This window comes from Homarus americanus, unplaced genomic scaffold (assembly GCF_018991925.1).
Source record: "Homarus americanus isolate GMGI-L3 unplaced genomic scaffold, GMGI_Hamer_2.0 scaffold25646, whole genome shotgun sequence".
Lineage (NCBI taxonomy): Eukaryota > Metazoa > Arthropoda > Malacostraca > Decapoda > Nephropidae > Homarus > Homarus americanus.
In genome coordinates, this window is record NW_024715951.1 from 1 (window position 1) to 18,243 (window position 18,243).

Genomic DNA, 18,243 nt, shown 5'->3' on the forward strand with positions numbered 1-18,243 from the left:
CTCCGTTACACCCCTGACACTCCCAGTTACACCTCAGACACTCCGTTACACCCCTGACACTCCCAGTTACACCCCTGACACCTCCAGGTACACCCCTGACACTCCCAGATACACCTCTGATACTCCCAGGTACACCTCTGACACTCCCAGGTACACCTCCGATACTCCCAGGTACACCTCCGATAGTCCCAGGTATACCTCTGACACTCCCAGGTACACCTCCGATAGTCCCAGGTACACCTCTGACACTCCCAGGAACTCCTCTAACACTACCTGGTTCACCTCTGACTCTCCCAGGTACACCTCTAACACTCCCTGGTACACCTCTGACACTCCCAGGTACACCTCTGACACTCCCAGGTCCACCACTGACACTCCCAGGTACACCTCATACACTCCCTGGTACACCTCAGACACTCCCAGGTACACCTCTGACACTCCCAGGTACTCCTCTGACACTCCCTGGTACACCTCCGACACTCCCAGGCACACCTCCTGACACTCCCAGGTACACCTCAGACTTGCTCCCCAGGTACACCTCCACGACACTCCAGGTACACCTCCGACCTCCCAGGTACACACCTCATGCACCTCCCTGGTGCCTCAGACACTCCCAAGGTGCTCTCTGACACTCCCAGGCACCTCTGATCTCCCAGGTACACCTCGAACACTCTGAGTACACCCTCGAACACTCCCAGGCCTCTGACAGTACACCTCTGACACTCCCAGGTACAACTCTGACACTTCCAGGTACACCCAAGACACTCCCAGATACACCTCTGACATTCCCAGTTACTCCTCTGACACTCCCACGGACACCTCAGACACTCCCATGTACATTCCTGATACTCCCAGGTACACCCCTGACACTCCCAAGTACACCTCTGATACTCCAAGGAACACCCCACACACTCCCAGGTACACCTCTGACACTCTCAGGTACACCGCAGGCACTCCCATGTACACCTCTGACACTCCCAGGTACTCCTCTGACACTCCCAGGTACACCTCAGATACTCCCAGGTACACCCCAGACACTCCCAGGTACACATCTGACACTCCCAAGTACACCTCTGACACTCCCAGGTACACCTCTGACACTCCCAGGTACACCTCTGACACTCTTAGGAACACCTCCGACACTCCCAGGTACTCCACTGACACTCCCTGGTACACCCCTGACACTCCCAGGTACACCTCTGACACTCCCAGGTACACCTCAGACACTCCCAGGTACACTCCTGACACTGCCAGGTACACCCCTGACACTCCCAGGTACTCCACTGACAATCCCTGGTACACCCCTGACTCTCCCAGGTACACCTCTGACACTCCCAGGTATTCCTCTGACACTCCCTGGTACACCTCCGACACTCCCATGTACAGCTCTGACACTAAAAGGTACACCTCATACACTCTCTGGTACACCTCAGACACTCCCATGTACACCTCTGACACTCCCAGGTACACCTCTGACACTCCCAGGTACTCCACTGACACTCCCTGGTAAACCTCTGATACTCCCAGGTACACCTCTAACACTCCCAGGTACACCTCTGACACTCCCAAGTACACCACTGACACTACCAGGTACACCTTTGACACTCCCAGATTCTCGTTTGACGCTCCCAGGTACTCCTCTGACAGTCCCAGGTACACCTCTGACACTCCCAGGTACACCTCTGACACTCCCAGGTACACCGCTGACACTGCCAAGTACACCTCTGACACTCCCAGGTACACCTCAGACACTCCCACGTACACCCCTGACACTCAGAGGTACACCTCAGACACATCCAGGTACACATCAGACACTCCCAGGTACACCGTTGACACTCCCAGGTAAACCTCTGACACTCCAGGTACCCTTGACTCTCACCAGGTACCTCAACCTCCCAGGTTCACCTCCACGGCCTCCCAGGTACCTCACCTCCCACATTACACCTCTGACACTCCCAGGTACACCTCTGATACTCCCAGGGTACACCTCTGACACTCCCAGGTACTCCACTGACATTCCCTGGTACACCTCTGACACTCCCAGGTACACCTCTGACACCCCCAGGTACACCTCTGACATCCCCATGTACACCTCTGACACCCCCATGTACACCTCTGACACTGCCAGGTACATCTCTGACACTCCCAGGTACACCTGTGACACTCCTAGGTACATCTCCGACACTCCCAGGTACACCTCTTGCACTCCCAGGTACACCTCCGATATTCCCAGGTACACCTCCGATACTCCCAGGTACACCTTTGACACTCACAGGAACTCCACTGACACTCCCTGGTACACCTCTGACACTCCCAGGTACACCTCTGACACCCCAGGTTAATCTCTGACACCCCAGGTACACCTCCGACACCCCAGGTGCCATTCCTCCGACACTCCAGGCAGGCCACCCCGACACTCCCAGGTACACCACTGACACTCCCAGGTACACCCCAGACACTCCCAGATACACCTATAACACTCCCAGGTACTCCTCTGACACTCCCAGGTACTCCACTGACACTCCCTGGTACTCCTCTGATTCTCCCAGGTACTCCTCTGACTCTCTCAGGTACTCCTCTGACACTCCCAGGTACACCTCAGACATTCCCAGGTAAACCCTAGACACTCCCAGGTACACATCTAACACTCCCAGGTACACCCCTGACACTCCCAAGTACACCTCTGACACTTCCATGTACACCTCTGACACTCCCAGGTACTCCACTGACACTACCTGGTACTCCTCTGATACTCCCAGGAACACCCTCTGACACTCCCAAGCACACCTCTGACACCCCAGGCACACCAGACACTCCCCAGGCACACCTCAGACACCCCAGGCACACCCCAGACACCCCAGGCACCCAGACACTCCCCAGTGCACCCTGACACTCCCAGGTACACCTCAGACACTCCAAAGTGCACCTCTCACACTCCCAAGTGCACCTCTGACACTCCCAGGCACACCTCAGACACTCCCAGGTACACCGCTGACACTCTCAGTTAAACCTCTGACACTCCCAAGTACACCTCTGACACTCCCACAAGGTACACCTCCGACACTCCCAGGCACACTTCCGACACTCCCAGGTATACTTCTTACACTCCCAGGTACACCTCCGACAATCACAGGTACACCTCTCTGACACCTACAGGCACACCTCTGACAATCCCAGGTACACCCCTGACACTCCCAGGTACACCTCTGACACTCCCATGTACACTTCTTACACTCCCAGGTACACCTCCGACGCTCCCAGGTACACCTCAGACACTCCCAGGTACACCACTGACACTCCCAGGTACACCTCTGACACTCCTAGGTACTCCTCTGTCACTCCCAGGTACACCTCCGACACTCCCAGGTATACCTCCGACACTCCCAGGTACACCTCTGACGCTCCCAGGTTCTCCACTGACATTCCCTGGTACACGTCTGACACTCCCAGGTACATGTCCAACACTCCCAGATACACCTCTGACACTCCCAGGTACATCTCTGACACTCCCAGGTACACCTCTGACACTGCCAGGTACACCTCAGACACTGCCAGGCACACCTCAGACACTCTCAGGTACATCTCAGTCACTCCAAGGTGCACCTCTGACACCCCCAAGTGCATATCTGACTCTCCCAGGTACATCTCTGACACTCCCAGGTACACCTCAGACACTCCCAGGCACACCGCTGACACTCCCAGGTACACCTTTGACACTCCCAAGTATACGTCTGACACTCCCAGGTACACCTCCGACACTTCCAGGTACATTTTTTTACACTCCCTGGTATACCGCTGACACTCCCAAGTACACCTCTGACACTCCCAGGTACACACCAGACACTGAAGGGACACTCTCTCACACTCCCAGGCATACCTGACACTCCCCAGGTACACCTCTGACACACCCAGGTACACCTGTGACACTCCCAGGCACACCTTTGACACTCCCCAGGCACACCTTTGACACTCCCAGGCACTCTACCGATATTCCTGGTACACATCTGACACTCCCACGCTTTCATGACACTTTCTGACACTCCCCAGGTACTCCACTGGACATTCCATGGTACACCTTCACACCCCAGGTACATCTCTGACACTCCCAGGTACTCCACTGACACTCCCTGGTACACCCCTGACACTCCCAGGTACACCTCTGACACTCCGAGGTACACCGCAGAAGCTCCCAGGTACACTTCAAACACTCCCAGGTACACCTCTGACACTCCTAGGTACTCCTCTGTCACTCCCTGATACACCTCTAACACTCTCAGGTACACCGCTGACACTCCCAGGTACACCGCTGACACTGCCAGGTACACCCCAGACACTGCCAGGTACACCTCAGACACTCCTAGGTACACCTCAGACACTCCCAGGCACACATCTGACACTCCCAGGTACACCTCAGACATTCCCAGGTACACATCTGACACTCCCAGGTACACCTCTGATACTCCCAGGTATACCCCTCACACTCCCAGGTACACCGCAGACACTCCCAGGTACACCGCTGACACTCCCAGGTACACCTCTGACACTTCCAGGTACTCCTCTGACGCTTCCAGGTACACCTCTGACACTCCCAGGTACACCAATGACACTACCAGGTACACCTCTGACACTCAGAGTTACTCCTCTAACGCTCCCAGGTACTCCTCTGACACTCCCAGGTACACCTCAGACACTCTCAGGTACTCCTCTGACACTCCCTGGTACACACCTGACACTCACAGTTACACCACTGACACTCCCAGGTACACCTCTGGCACTCCCAGGTACACCTCTGATACTTTCAGGTACAACTCTGACATTCCCAGGTACACCTCAGACACTCCCAGGTACACCTCAGACACTCCGCGGTACACCTCAGACACTCCCAGTTGCACCTCTGAAACTCCCAGGTACACCTCTGACACTCCCAGGTACACCTCTGACACCCCAGGCACACCTCAGACACTCCCAGTTACACACCTCCTGACACTCCCCAGGTACACCTCTGACACTCCCAGGTACACCTATGACACTCCCAGGTACACCTCTGACACTCCCAGGTACCCCTCTGACACTCCCAAATACACCTCTGACACTCCCAGGTACACCTCTGACATTCCCAGTTACTCAACTGACATTCCCTGGTACACCTCTGACACTCCCAGGTACACGTCCAACACTCCCAGGTATACCTCTGACATTCCCAGGTACATCTCTGACACTCCCAGGTACACCTCTGACACTGCCATGTACACCTCCGACAATGCCAGGTACACCTGTGACACTCCCAGGTACACCTCCGACAATGCCAGGTACACCTCTGACACCCCCAGGCCATTCCACGATATTCGCAGGCACACTCTGATATCTGCAGGTGCACCTCCGATATTCTGGTACACCTGGAGACACTCCTAGGCACACCTCCTCTGACACCCTAAGGTACATCTCTGACACTTCCAGGCACACCCCTGACACTGCCAGGTACACTCTCCGACAATGCCAGGTACACCTCTTGATATTCCAGTTACACCTCCGACACTCCCCAGCCACACCCTGACACTCCCCAGGTGCCACCTCTGACACTCCCAGGTACACCCTGATACTCCCAGGTACACTGCTGACACTCCCAGGTACACCTCCTTGATACTCCCAGGTACACCTCCGATACTCCCCAGGCATACCTCTGACACCCAGGTACCCCCTCTGACACTCCCCCTGGTTCACCTCTGACACTCCCAGGTACACCTCTGACACTCCCTGGTACACCTCTGACACTCCCAGGTACACTTCTGGCACTCCCAGGTACACAGCTGACACTGCCAGGTACAACTCTGACAGTCCATGTACACCTCAGACACTTCCAGGTACACCTCAGACACTCCCAGGTACACCTCAGACACTCCCAGGTACACCCTTGACACTCCCAGGTACACCTCTGACACTCCCAGCGCGAATTACGAATTCCGGTGTCATCATACAGATCTCCATATATACGTGGTCTGTGAAGAATTAGCACACGGCAGTTTTCGCCAGCGAACCAGCACGACCAGTGTGATAACCAATCATCTGTTTTCTGATCGCCGGAGGAGGAACTCACCTAAATCAATTGGACTCGTCTCTCACCAAAGCAGAAGCGTCATCTCGTTGCCAAGGAAACCAGCAGCAGCGCGCGCATCCTAGGGAGAGGCAACGCCCACACCCCACCCACCACTCCACTCAGGACTTTTGAAGGATTCACATTTTCTATACAGACGTACTACTCTGTATAAATAGGTATTTAAATTACATAGTTTTACACACATGAACACGTTCGAGAGATATCTTCACACCCATAGGTTCGTCGGATAGGATTATTTCAATGATAAAGTGTCGAATGTAAGATTAATGTAGTGAAATCCTATAATTTACAGTAGTTTGTAAGTGTCTGTCTTCTTATTGATAGTTTAAAAATTAACTACAATTAATATTCATTTGTCTTGTAAATGAGAGGCAAGTGATCTACTTACTGTTAAGTATTCATTGACCCAAGGGGGCTAATAGATAATTTCTAAGTTTCCCATGTCTAATGTAGATGAAATCGAACGCCTAGCGCAACTATTTGCTGATAACCAACTCATCAATGATCAAGCCCAGACTGACATAGATTTTGAGTATGGAACACAGTTAAATGAGTCGGTAGGAAGTAGTGAGAAAGTTATAGACGAATCATTTGACGTCTTAAACCGTCGTACCCTACGGTCTGGTAATCACTATAGTACCTCACCTAAGTATACTAAAGCAGTTACCCCTGTTACAGGTGATAGTGTGTCTGTTGCTAAATCGGTAACAACCTTATTAACCCAGCCTTCTGTTAAGAGTAAGAATACTAATTTGCTTAATACTAACACTAAAATGGCTTCGTCTAACCCTCACACCCTCACTAACACACCTACAGCTGATACTGTCATTAATATCATGCAGCGCGGCGATTATGTTCGAAATTTCACGGGACAAGACGATTATAGGGTCGCACATTTTATTCGTGCATGTGAAGATAGCATGCGCAATAGTCACATAACGACTGACGAAGATAAGAAAGCATATGTACGTTCCCATATAACGCAGGGTTCCTATGCAGGCAGTCGTTTAAATGCGTTTGGTTTACAAAGCCCTGACTATGAAAAGTTCAAGCGAACGCTAATTGGGATTTTTGGGGGTAGGTCACAGCTGGGCCAACTGCAATGGATCTTCAGATGGTTGGATCGCTGTATTCCAGGTATACGAAACGAAACACCCGTTGACGCTGTTGACATCGCGGGCCAGGTTCGCCAGGACATGCAAGCGACCTTCCGGTCATCAGGCTGGTACAACTCATGGGGTGATATGCCGCCAGAAAATGTGGAAATATTGATAGAACTAATAAGTTTTCTTCTTTCCGTCCGTGTTCCCTTATATAGCCGGGCACAGGAAGTACAGTATGAACCACCCTTGGATATGGTGGAATACGCAAACAAGCTCTGTCCCCAGGCTACGGGCCCCTTACTGGCGCAACCCTCAGTGACGTCACCACAACCCCAGCAGTCTCAGATGCCTCAGATGCCTCACTCCCAGACTCCTTACGCGACACACTTAGCTCCGATCGCTCCTCCCCGCCTAACATATAAACAGAAAACATCGTTACGATGCGCACATTGTAATAAACGTGGCCACGTAATGGAAGATTGTTTTCAGCTCCGAGGTAATAGTGCAAATAAAGCCACACCCGGTGCAAAGCCATTCTCAAGGTCAAACAGAGAGGGAGCTAAAGCAGCACCTCCTCCTACCCAGACAGCGCGCAAATGGTGCGCTCTTCACAAATCGACATCTCATAGTTCACATGAGTGCGATATACTAATAAAAGCTAGGGGAGTGGACCTAAGTGAAACGGAGGTGTCGTATAGGCGCAAGCAGAAACGTCCCCAGGACAAGTCATCGGGGGAAGACCAGCGCACACTACAGCAAGGAGAGGGATAGATAGGGAAATTCCCGCCCCTCCTCACAACACTTCTATAGCGGCGCTTAGAAAAGTGGAAGTGTTGTCAGTACCGGTGAGAGTGGATAATACCAGATTGGCTCTTGATATAGACACAGGTGCTTGCGCTAATGTATTGGCCTTGACATCATATCACGAGTTACAACGTAAATTCCCTCACCGCAAATTCAAATGGAGGCCTAGTAACGCTGAGCTCGAAGGAGTTTCAGGTACTCAGCTGAGCATCAAAGGAATGGTGACGTTACCACTCAGATTCTCAAGACGTGGTACGCCCTTCTACGCGGACTTTTATATAGTTCAGCAGTTCATTTTGCCAGCTGACGGGTTACTTGGTCTACCAACTCTTCGAAAGAACATGATAGATGTTCATCCACGTAATAATAGTGTTACGTTTAAAGGTGTTTCCTACACAGCAATGAGTCATTCTGAACCTATGCTCACCGCTAGGACGAAGGTGTTGTCTACCAATCCTATTAAGAGGAAGGCGGATCATGCGTCAGAGATATATCTCGACCTCAACCACACACCTTCCCAGCGTGATTACAGCAGCAAGAGTTGGAAGATAGTACCTGCAATGTTGAAGAGTACTCTCCATTACCAGAATGAGGAATTCACCAACGCAAAAATCCTGTGAGCTAAAGTGAACATTAGTTTCTGCAAATGATTCGTTCACTGCCCAGGGTGTGACAGGACGTGACTGCAGTTGTTGTGACTACTCATCAATCAACATCCTGTCAACAAAATTCTTTCGTATGGCGTGAACAACCCCCAGTTACCAGCACCCAGCACCCACCCTAGTGATGATGACACATCCGGTCTGAGAGATGGTCTCAGCATTCTGAGGTATGGTGTTGTGGATGACGTTGTGTAACAATTAGCGGCGGTTTGCTGTACTCAGGATTTTTGTGAGCATTGACCCAATCACCGGACCTTGGAATCAGCTGTGTCTACTGTGACACACACACACAAGTCTACGGGGTTGCGGGAGCAATTTCACATTATCAAGAAATTAAAGAAAGGATGTTATGTGTGTGATTTTCTAGATATCACAGCAATGTCGAAGTGCAACCAAATAAATTCCTAATTCGAGGTATTGTTGCGAATTGCCAACAGACTCGACTGGCCAGGATAGATCAAATAGCGCCACATGTCAAGGTGATCGATCATCCTCAGGGCAAGACACGCCTGTTAGAGCTGCTTGCCGACTACAGAAATAGTAGCCTTGCCAGGGGAAACGCTAGGTCAGACAGATTTAACATCCCATCATATAGCGTTAAAGGAAGGAACCAACCCTATTTACATACCAGCTTATAGACTACCTCATAGCCAGCGCGCTGTAGTGCAAGATATGGTACAGGGTATGTTAGATGAGAATGTCATTAGACACTCAAAATCCCCCTTTAATAGCCCATTATTCCTCGTCCCGAAAAAGGATGGTGGATGGCGCCCTGTCATAGATTTCAGGCGCGTAAATGATCAACACCCTGTTTGCCGGACTAATTGGTAACACAGTCTGCGCTTATTTGGATGATCTAATATTAGTCAGTAAGGACGTCGATTCCCATCTGATAAAACTGCGTGAAGTTTTGGCCAAACTTTCCACAGCAGGACTCAAAATAAAACTCTCAAAGTGCGAGTTTTTAAAATCCAGAATCCATTTCCTTGTTCATGTAGTCGACGGTGAGGGCATACACACAGTTAATGATAAAGTCAAAGCTGTATCTCAGTTCCCGCGTCCTACCTCAAATGATCATGTGCGTAGCCTTCTCGGATTATCTGGTTATAATCGTTCCTTTATCAAGGACTATACAACATTAGCATCGCCCCGAACGAGGTTGCTCAAAAAAAAAGATGCAGTGTTTATATAGGATGCTGAACACGAGGAAAATATTACGGCATTGAAGACAGCGCTAACCAATGCCCCGGTTCTAGCATTCCCAGACTACACTCAACCTTTCACTCTCTGTACTGACGCTCCCGGAATTGGAGTCGGAGCAGTGCTCATGCAAGAGGACACGCGTGGGAAGTTTAGAATGATAGCATTTGCAAATCGCAAACTAATCGATGCTGAAACACGTTATTCGGTGACGCATTTAGAAACGTTAGCCGTTGTGTGGGCACTTAAGAAGTTCAAAGACATTATCTTTGGCTACAAGATAACTGTTTTTACTGATCATGCAGCAGTCACCGAACTGTTCCATGGCAGAAACTTATCAGGCAGATTAGCACGCTGGTATCTGACAATTCAAGAGTTTGACCCCGAATTTAGGTATTTACCTGGGAGGGCGAATGTTGTCGCCGACGCTCTGTCAAGAAATATAGCACCAGTTATGCCTGTATCATCATTCACTCTTTCGCAGCTGGAAGATGAGCAACGACGCGACCCATATTGGTCAGCTGTTATTTTTGCTCTCGAATCGGGCGAGGATGTTAAACTCCCCAAGTTATTTCTTCCCTTAAGTCAGTCTGAATTACGACATAACATACTCAATAGGACGAGGAAATCTCCTGAGGGTAATGTGTCTCAAATAGTCGTACCTGACACGTTGTGCAAAGCAGTAATGACATTGTTCCACGATGTCCCACAAGCAGGTCACCAAGGTCGTGATAAATGCTTAGCGGATTTACGAAAGAAGTATTTCTGGAACACTATGAAGAAAGACATAGAATTACACATAGCTAATTGTTTGGCATGTGCTCAACATAAAAAGATCGACAGGATCACCTGCCCCGATTCTACAATATCCTACACCAGACCGTCCGTTTGACACAGTCGCTGTTGATGTGTTATAACTCCCAATGAGTCATCAGGGATCAGGATACGTCTTAGTGTGTGTGGATCATTTTTCCAGGTTCGTGGTCTTGATCCCACTAAAAAGCAAAACGGCCGAAGCAGTAGCCTATGCATTAGTGATGAATCTCATATGTCCATATACTACGCCTAAAGTTCTACTCTCTGATAATGGAACAGAGTTCAAGAATGAGCTAATAGAGCATATATGTTTACAATATGGAATTAAACAAACTTTTGTGACAGCTTATCATCCACAGGCTAATGGCCTTGTTGAAGAACCAATCGTAAAATCCTAGAAATACTGCGTCCAATCGTCAATGGTTTTCAATACGCATGGGAGGATTGGTTACCGCAGGTTGCAGCGTCGATTAATGGGTCAGTTAATAGCTCTACGGGCAAAACACCCTACTATATTGTCTATGGCACAGATAAACGTCTGCCTTACGACATCCTTACAGAGGCGCCATACCCGGTATATAATACGGATGATTTTGCGGCAAAACAAATTCATGTCTTTACAGAAATTCATAACCAAGTACGATCACAGCTAGCGGCGTCACGCGCCGAAATGATCATCAAACAACATAAACATGCTAAACCTATCGCACTGAACGTTGGGGACGCTGTTATGTTACAGGTACCTGAAAGGAACTCCAAACTTTCGGCGAAATTTTCTGGTACATTTCGCATAATCTCAAAAGAAGCAGGCAACAAATTCAAAATATGGAAGCCTAATGCACAGATCGCAGATGTCGTGCACGCGGATCGTCTGAAGAAGACCCAGATAAATGTCTTACCTCAAGTTGATGATAATGTGATTGATACATCCTTACAGACTGTTCAGAAGCAAAATGTCCCAAATGACTATTGTATGAAACTACGTTCTGCGAGTAGAAGTTAACTCGTACTTTCGCGTCAGATGGAAAACGTCGACGACCAACTACAATCAGCATTGGACATTCTTCATGGTCTCAGCACAGCTTCGATGAATTCGACAATAGTTTCATGGACGTTGTCGTTCAAGCTGTATCTCAACAGAATCGTGTTATTTCTCAAACCTTTCACGCGATTACTGCTCTAGAATCAAAGGTTAATGCAATCATAATGGAGTCTAACCAAGTTTCGAGGATTGTTACTAGGTTACAGAAAGCAATCCCGACGTTAGAATGGCTCCTTTACTTCACAGAATATTTGCATGCTGCTGAAATTTCAGTTCATAAAATTGTAACCTCTAAAATGAACTAATAGACAGCATTGTAGATGCCGGGATAGGACGTGTGGACGCGAAGCTTGTGCCTGTGCAGACGCTTCTTGAAGCTTTAAAAATAGCCAAGTTGCAGTATCATTTAACTCCTATTTTCAATGACAATGAGGTTCAATATCATTACCCACTGTTGGAGTCAACCCTCACGCACAATGCAATTCTGATCCACATTCCTATGCGAGGGCAACATGAGTTTAATGCATGGCATTTAGAACCCTTCCCCTGGTTTGTGAACGACACACTGTATACCCTAGATAGGCCTAAAGAACTTTTCTTAGTAGATGAAGAATATTCATTGTTATCAATAGAGGATTCTGAGGTACTGTCACAGTGTAAGTCGTCTTATCTACACCTACACGTATGTCCAGCCTACATGTTTGCATTTATTCCTGCTGCAGAGGGAATATGTGAATTGGCAGTCATACAACCAAATGTACACACAGCGTTAGCGCAATGCAGTTATAGGCCAGTTAGTCTAAAGACTGTGTTCCACGCTCACCTTCACAATGTGCAGTATTTGTTCTTTCCAAATCTCACTACTGTAATTTTAAAATGCCAAAATGGTGTTAAGCAGCTAGTTGTGAAAGGGCATTACAAGGCTCCTGATTACTGTGAAATCACTTGTAGTACATTACGTACCTTGCCTACTCATCGGCATTTTGCGTTAAATCGAAAACTCAAGTCTGCTTTAATTCCACTTCCTATAATGAATTTCACTATCAAGGATATTCAAATAGTATCAGAGAAATTAAAAGTGTTAGCTTTCTTGAACGAGACACATTTTGCTGATTTGAATAATAACTTGCCATTTTATCTGTCACGGGAATTTGCTCTACCAAGTCTTACGATTCCCTGTATTCTGTTAATTCTGGCAATAATGTTCCTGTTCTGTTATTACCGGGCAGTATCATCCAAATTCAACATTGTTCATAACATACTAACCCGTACGACACAAAAGTCTAGGTCCCCTGTAGTAGAGAATACCCCTACAGTAATTTCCCCAACTTAGTGTCTACATATCTGTTTATAACATGGTTAGGGTTGTCTAGGATGTACTGTACTCTGTGAGTTATTTAGGCCTCACGGAGCTCGGCTGGTAGGTGACCGAGCGATGTAATAGGCCCCTGTCTCATCAACAGAACGTATTATATAAATGGGTCAATACATCTGATATTATATTCAGATTCACCACCCTGTAACTTTCCACTGTCTATGAGTAGGACATGAGATTGACACGTGAGCGGGCAACTTACCCAAGAGGGCGAGACCCATAGCTCAGCATTCCTGTAAGCACGCACTGCGATGCCCCTAAGCTTCAGTAGCTCACCTCAAGTCATATCGTAAGGACGTGACCTAATGTTTATCATACATAAACGCCGTCCCTTTCTCATTCACTCCTAGACAGTGAGACTTACGGTTGATATACACTCAGGAATTATATCTACAACCTTTTATAATAAAACAAAGGAACTACCGTTTGGGTTTCGTTACTTAAAACCCAAATATAAATATGTGTGAACGGACTGGTTAATTGGACAAGCAGCCGATTCATCTCCCACAATGTCCACCTACAAGCACATCCCTTGCACAAACACCCACATCCCTGAACAGATCACGATCGGTTCTGGCCAATCTGAAGACGCAATTAGAACTCAATTAAGAAACACTCAGGTAAAGGAACACAACCCAGATATCCTCCTTCTCAACTCAACATACACACACGCAAAAAATCAAGCGCTTTGCGTACACATGTAGACAGTCACCTCACGAATAATACGAGAGGGTGTAGCTGTAACAAAGCCAGGATTTTAGAGTAAGCTATGCCATGTTTTAGAGGAAATACGTATGAGAATCTCAACTTAAACAACGATTACCCTCCATATCTCCCTACACGACAGGGATAACTGTGTTGGTTGCCTGGAAGCTAGAGTTCGTGCCCAGCAAGAGGGTACTCTATTTGCAAACGTGTGTTGGAATTTTGTGTCGAGGTGTGGGACGTCTGTGGTGGTGACATGGCAGGTATTTGGGTGTATTGTATTTGGTAAATCCTTAAGTTCCCAGTTGTTGTGAGATACGCAGCTAGGAGAATAGGTTTATCGTTTTGAAGTGTAATTATCAAATCCTAATAGAAAGTGTTCAATAAATACAGTGACTTAAGAAGTGTCATAATTCATCCCTCCCCTTATTGAGAAAAGTTGATTTACTTTAACCTCCAAAATCTACACCTAGACACCAACGTCATCATCCTAGGCCACCCGGTTCTAAAGTTATAGGGCATTTTCCTCATTAGTCTCTCTCGTGGCGGCTATCTATAATTTTGAGATAAACACAGCGATGATATTTAATGACTTTTAGTAGGTGATATTATGATGTATAATAAAAATTTTTCTTTAAAAAAAATCAGCTTGATGAGATTTTTTATCCAGGTCACAAGTTAATGCTCCTGGGCTAAAACAGATCATTAGTGAACTTCGATTTGAGTGTCGTCCCATGACAGTAAAAAAACAGTTTAAAACTCTTTCATCCTCTGTTATTGAACGCTGATGAATCGTCACAACAGTTGGTTATTTCTATCTCCCAAATTCCAACTTTATTTTTGTTTGTTTTTTAGTGTGTGATGTCGACCGGACTGAAAAGCAAACACAAATCGAGCAAAAATCGATCACAGTTCTGATGTGTTTTTGATAAACCGAAGCTCCGAAGGCAGGAACACCACGGCCTACTTGCTATTTAATAGAAGTAAATTGATATTAACGATCAATAGCAAACCGTATCATGTAATAGACTCTTCTAAGCGAGAGGAATGAACTGGTATATATATTTCAGTTGCTGTCAAAAGTAATCATCCACTTCACCACAATTGCGCCTGGTTGGGTCATTTCTGCACGGTAAGACACATAGAATTACGGGTGAGGATGTCGTGGAGGAGGGATGTGTGTTGCTGGGAAGGGGAGATGGGAGAGGTGTAGGATGGTATGTGCAAGTTGTTCACCAATAATGGGAGAGGATTGAAGAAAACAGGAATATTCATGAAAGAAGGGAAGGATGGAAGTAATTTTTTCACTATATTATCTTATGTTAACACGGTTATTATATTGTGTCATTCATTTTCTTATGGTTACTTTTGACCGCGACTGTACTTAAGGTTCTTGTTAAGCTTCTTCACGGTGACACCTGATTCAGATGCTTAACACTACCTCCCGCATATGAGGGAACCGCCGGACCAGTTCACCATTTCAGATATTAAAATCTGAAAGAAACTTGAGAAAAATAATCATCACCTGCACACCAAAGTACCCTGGACGTAATGTACGGTAGAGAAAAGACTGAACAAGCATTGGGCAGATGTCATGTTTGGTTGCAGGTCATTAAATTATTTTGTTTAGTCACTCCCTCATCTGCTATGACGTCAAATAACATCAGAACTGGTCATACACGAGAACAGTCTTCCTCCATTAAACCATGAATGACTTAGGAGAGGGTGAGAATGTGTTACAACAATGGAAGAGCTTCAGTTAATGTATGTTTTAGCTACACAGTGAATGCTTGTAGCTTTACCGTCTCCTTCATAGTAAGGAACGTGATCCTGACTATAAACTGTAGCCGTGGTGCTCACTAACACTGACGGACCCGAGTGAACATAACTAATACTGCTTTGGGTTCTGTCACACTACATGACGCCAGGGCGCTACCCACAGCTACCAAGTAACTACAATAATGAGATAATAATATAAACACAATGTTTTATATTTACACTAATATAATAAAAGAAGTTAAACTACGAATGAGAATTAATTAATGCAACAATATCGTAAGTTTTCCTCTTAAGTTAACAAGCAACTCGGTTAGTGGCAGGTGTGGGACAGGTCACTCACCTTATTGACGGCACTCAACTGTGAACGACTCGCTCGCTGTTCATCAACAGACTCACTTTCCACAGACTTCAGCCAATGTAGTATATCTAAATTATTATAAAAGTCAACAGTCTTCGTCACAACTTATCTCTCCATCACATACACACAACAAGCTTACTCCCAGTCTCTCCGCATACTGCCGAGTGGCGATTTTTGAAGAAAATAGCTGTGGTGGTCCCTGCGAATGCGCCGTGCATCATACTCACATCAGCTCACCTTAGGCTCGTCGAATGTACTGTACCACACAGCTCTCTTATACACCTGTTAATAAGCGCACCTATGTGATGGTCTGTTTGCTGGTTACCTTCCTATAGCGTGACACATAAAGAAAACTATTGACCTTTATATATAGTTCTGTGATACCTGTAAAAACTGTTAAGTCTTATCATTTGTATCTGTCCGGGGTCAGTTCAGGTGGAGACCCTCACTGTCGGGGAATTCTGATCTACATGTTTTCATAGTTTTAGACATTCATTCTCGTACCATAACAAGCAGTCAACGCACCAAGTTTCATACATGTTTAGAATGTTTAAACTGGAAACGTTTGAACACATCCCCAGACGCCCGAACACATCCCAAAACGCCCGAACACATCCCCAGACGCCCAAACACATCCCCAGACGCCCAAACACATCCCCAGACGCCCGAACACATCCCCAGATACCTGAATACATTCCCAGATATCCGATCACAGCCTCAGACGTTCTAACACATCCCCAGACGCCCGAACGCATCCCCAAACGCCCAAACACATCCCCAGACGCCCAAACACATCCCCAGATGCCCAAATTACCCCTGTTGTGCTACTGCGTCACCCTGAACAAGACATCCCGGGAAGAATTTTTTTTTACACAATGTCAGGGCTCAAGCTCCTCCCAGTGTACCCAACCGTATGGATAAAAAAGTAGTCCCATAGTGGCTGACATACTAGCTATATTATTCCCCATCTTGTTACCTGACAGTCTTGGCAATACATTTTATTACCTTTAAATAATGAGGTAAATATTGTAAACCTTCTGTTTTTATTGATATTTTGTGATGGGAATTAATGTGATAATGATAAATATTGCTTTGTTTCACTGGAGACGTCGTTTACCATCCCTAGACAACCCTCAGTACACCTCAGCTCCCCGATAGGTAGTTATAGATTGTTCTGTACCTAAATGGATAACTTCTTTACTTTCGTCATTTATTTGTTAATCTCATAATACAGAAGACATATCAAACAAAGCCAACTTTAGATTCAGAAACATCAAATGCTAAATAGTCGACATAAGTTCAGGGTCACTTAGAACGTAAACCCTTAATTCCAGTTTTCCATGACAGGTCTTCTAGCGGGGCTGCTTGCAGACATAATGGGGAAGACAGATGTCACAGCAGCACTTCTCAACACCTGGGCAATCGTTGTCAGTATTACATATTTGAGGTAATTGATTGCGAAGGAAGTTTGGGCACTCAAGTCGCATTCTTGGGCACTGGTACTGTGGTTCTGTCAAGATGTTGGTGCATTAGTCGACGTATTAGGTGAATATCATCCTACATATGTGTATAAACAAAGTGTAGTAACTCTTATGCAAATGTAAAATATATGAAATAGTTACCAAGGCTAAAATATTCAAATTTATTGTAGTCTAAAAAATTTTATTATTATTATTCGGAAGTTGTCTGTATATTGAACTACAGTAGACTGACTTTCACCAGTATGATTGGCAGAGTAGGAAAGATAATTTATGTCATTTACTAAGAAACACTCATTTACTAGTAGTTTACTGTACATACTGTAGAAGATAACACTTACTCTGGTTCCTGGAGCATAAGTAACGGTTGCTGTACTGGTCGTATTGGGAGTACCGGCACTGTTGAGTGTGTGGGGTGAGACTGTCCGGCCGACAGTCCAGACCATCAGGGTGGACCGGCACGATTTCTGGGTGGACCACTCCACCTATCACGCCTCCATGACCTGCTCCAGTGCCATGACCAGGTATTCCACTTGTAAATCCAGGGAATAATCCTGTTCTAGGGACTACCGGATCCTTTGCCTCCTGACCTTGTGCCCACACCGCCGCCACTACCACCGTCACCAGTACAACTTGTAGTCTCTGTAACAACAAATAATAAATGAGAATCTCACGGGAGGTGTCTTAAATCATGTGAGTTTGTTCTGACTACTACTATGGCTGTCGTACTCGTTGTTATTACTGTGTCTGCACTGAACAAGGTGGTTCGTAAATCTCAGTCCGCCTGTACAGCTACTGAAGCAGTA

At 46.8% G+C, this 18,243-nt stretch overlaps 1 protein-coding gene across 1 annotated transcript; it reads right to left on the reverse strand.

Moving 5' to 3' along the window:
* Positions 1-17,155: 17,155 nt before the first annotated feature.
* Positions 17,156-18,120, reverse strand: LOC121857992 (the record flags this gene model as incomplete). The annotated part of the gene is made up of 2 exons (XM_042354225.1): positions 17,156-17,469; positions 17,779-18,120. Coding segments are annotated over 2 exons (500 nt in total), but the record flags the coding sequence as incomplete, so codon positions are not given.
* Between the last annotated feature and the right edge of the window lie 123 nt (positions 18,121-18,243).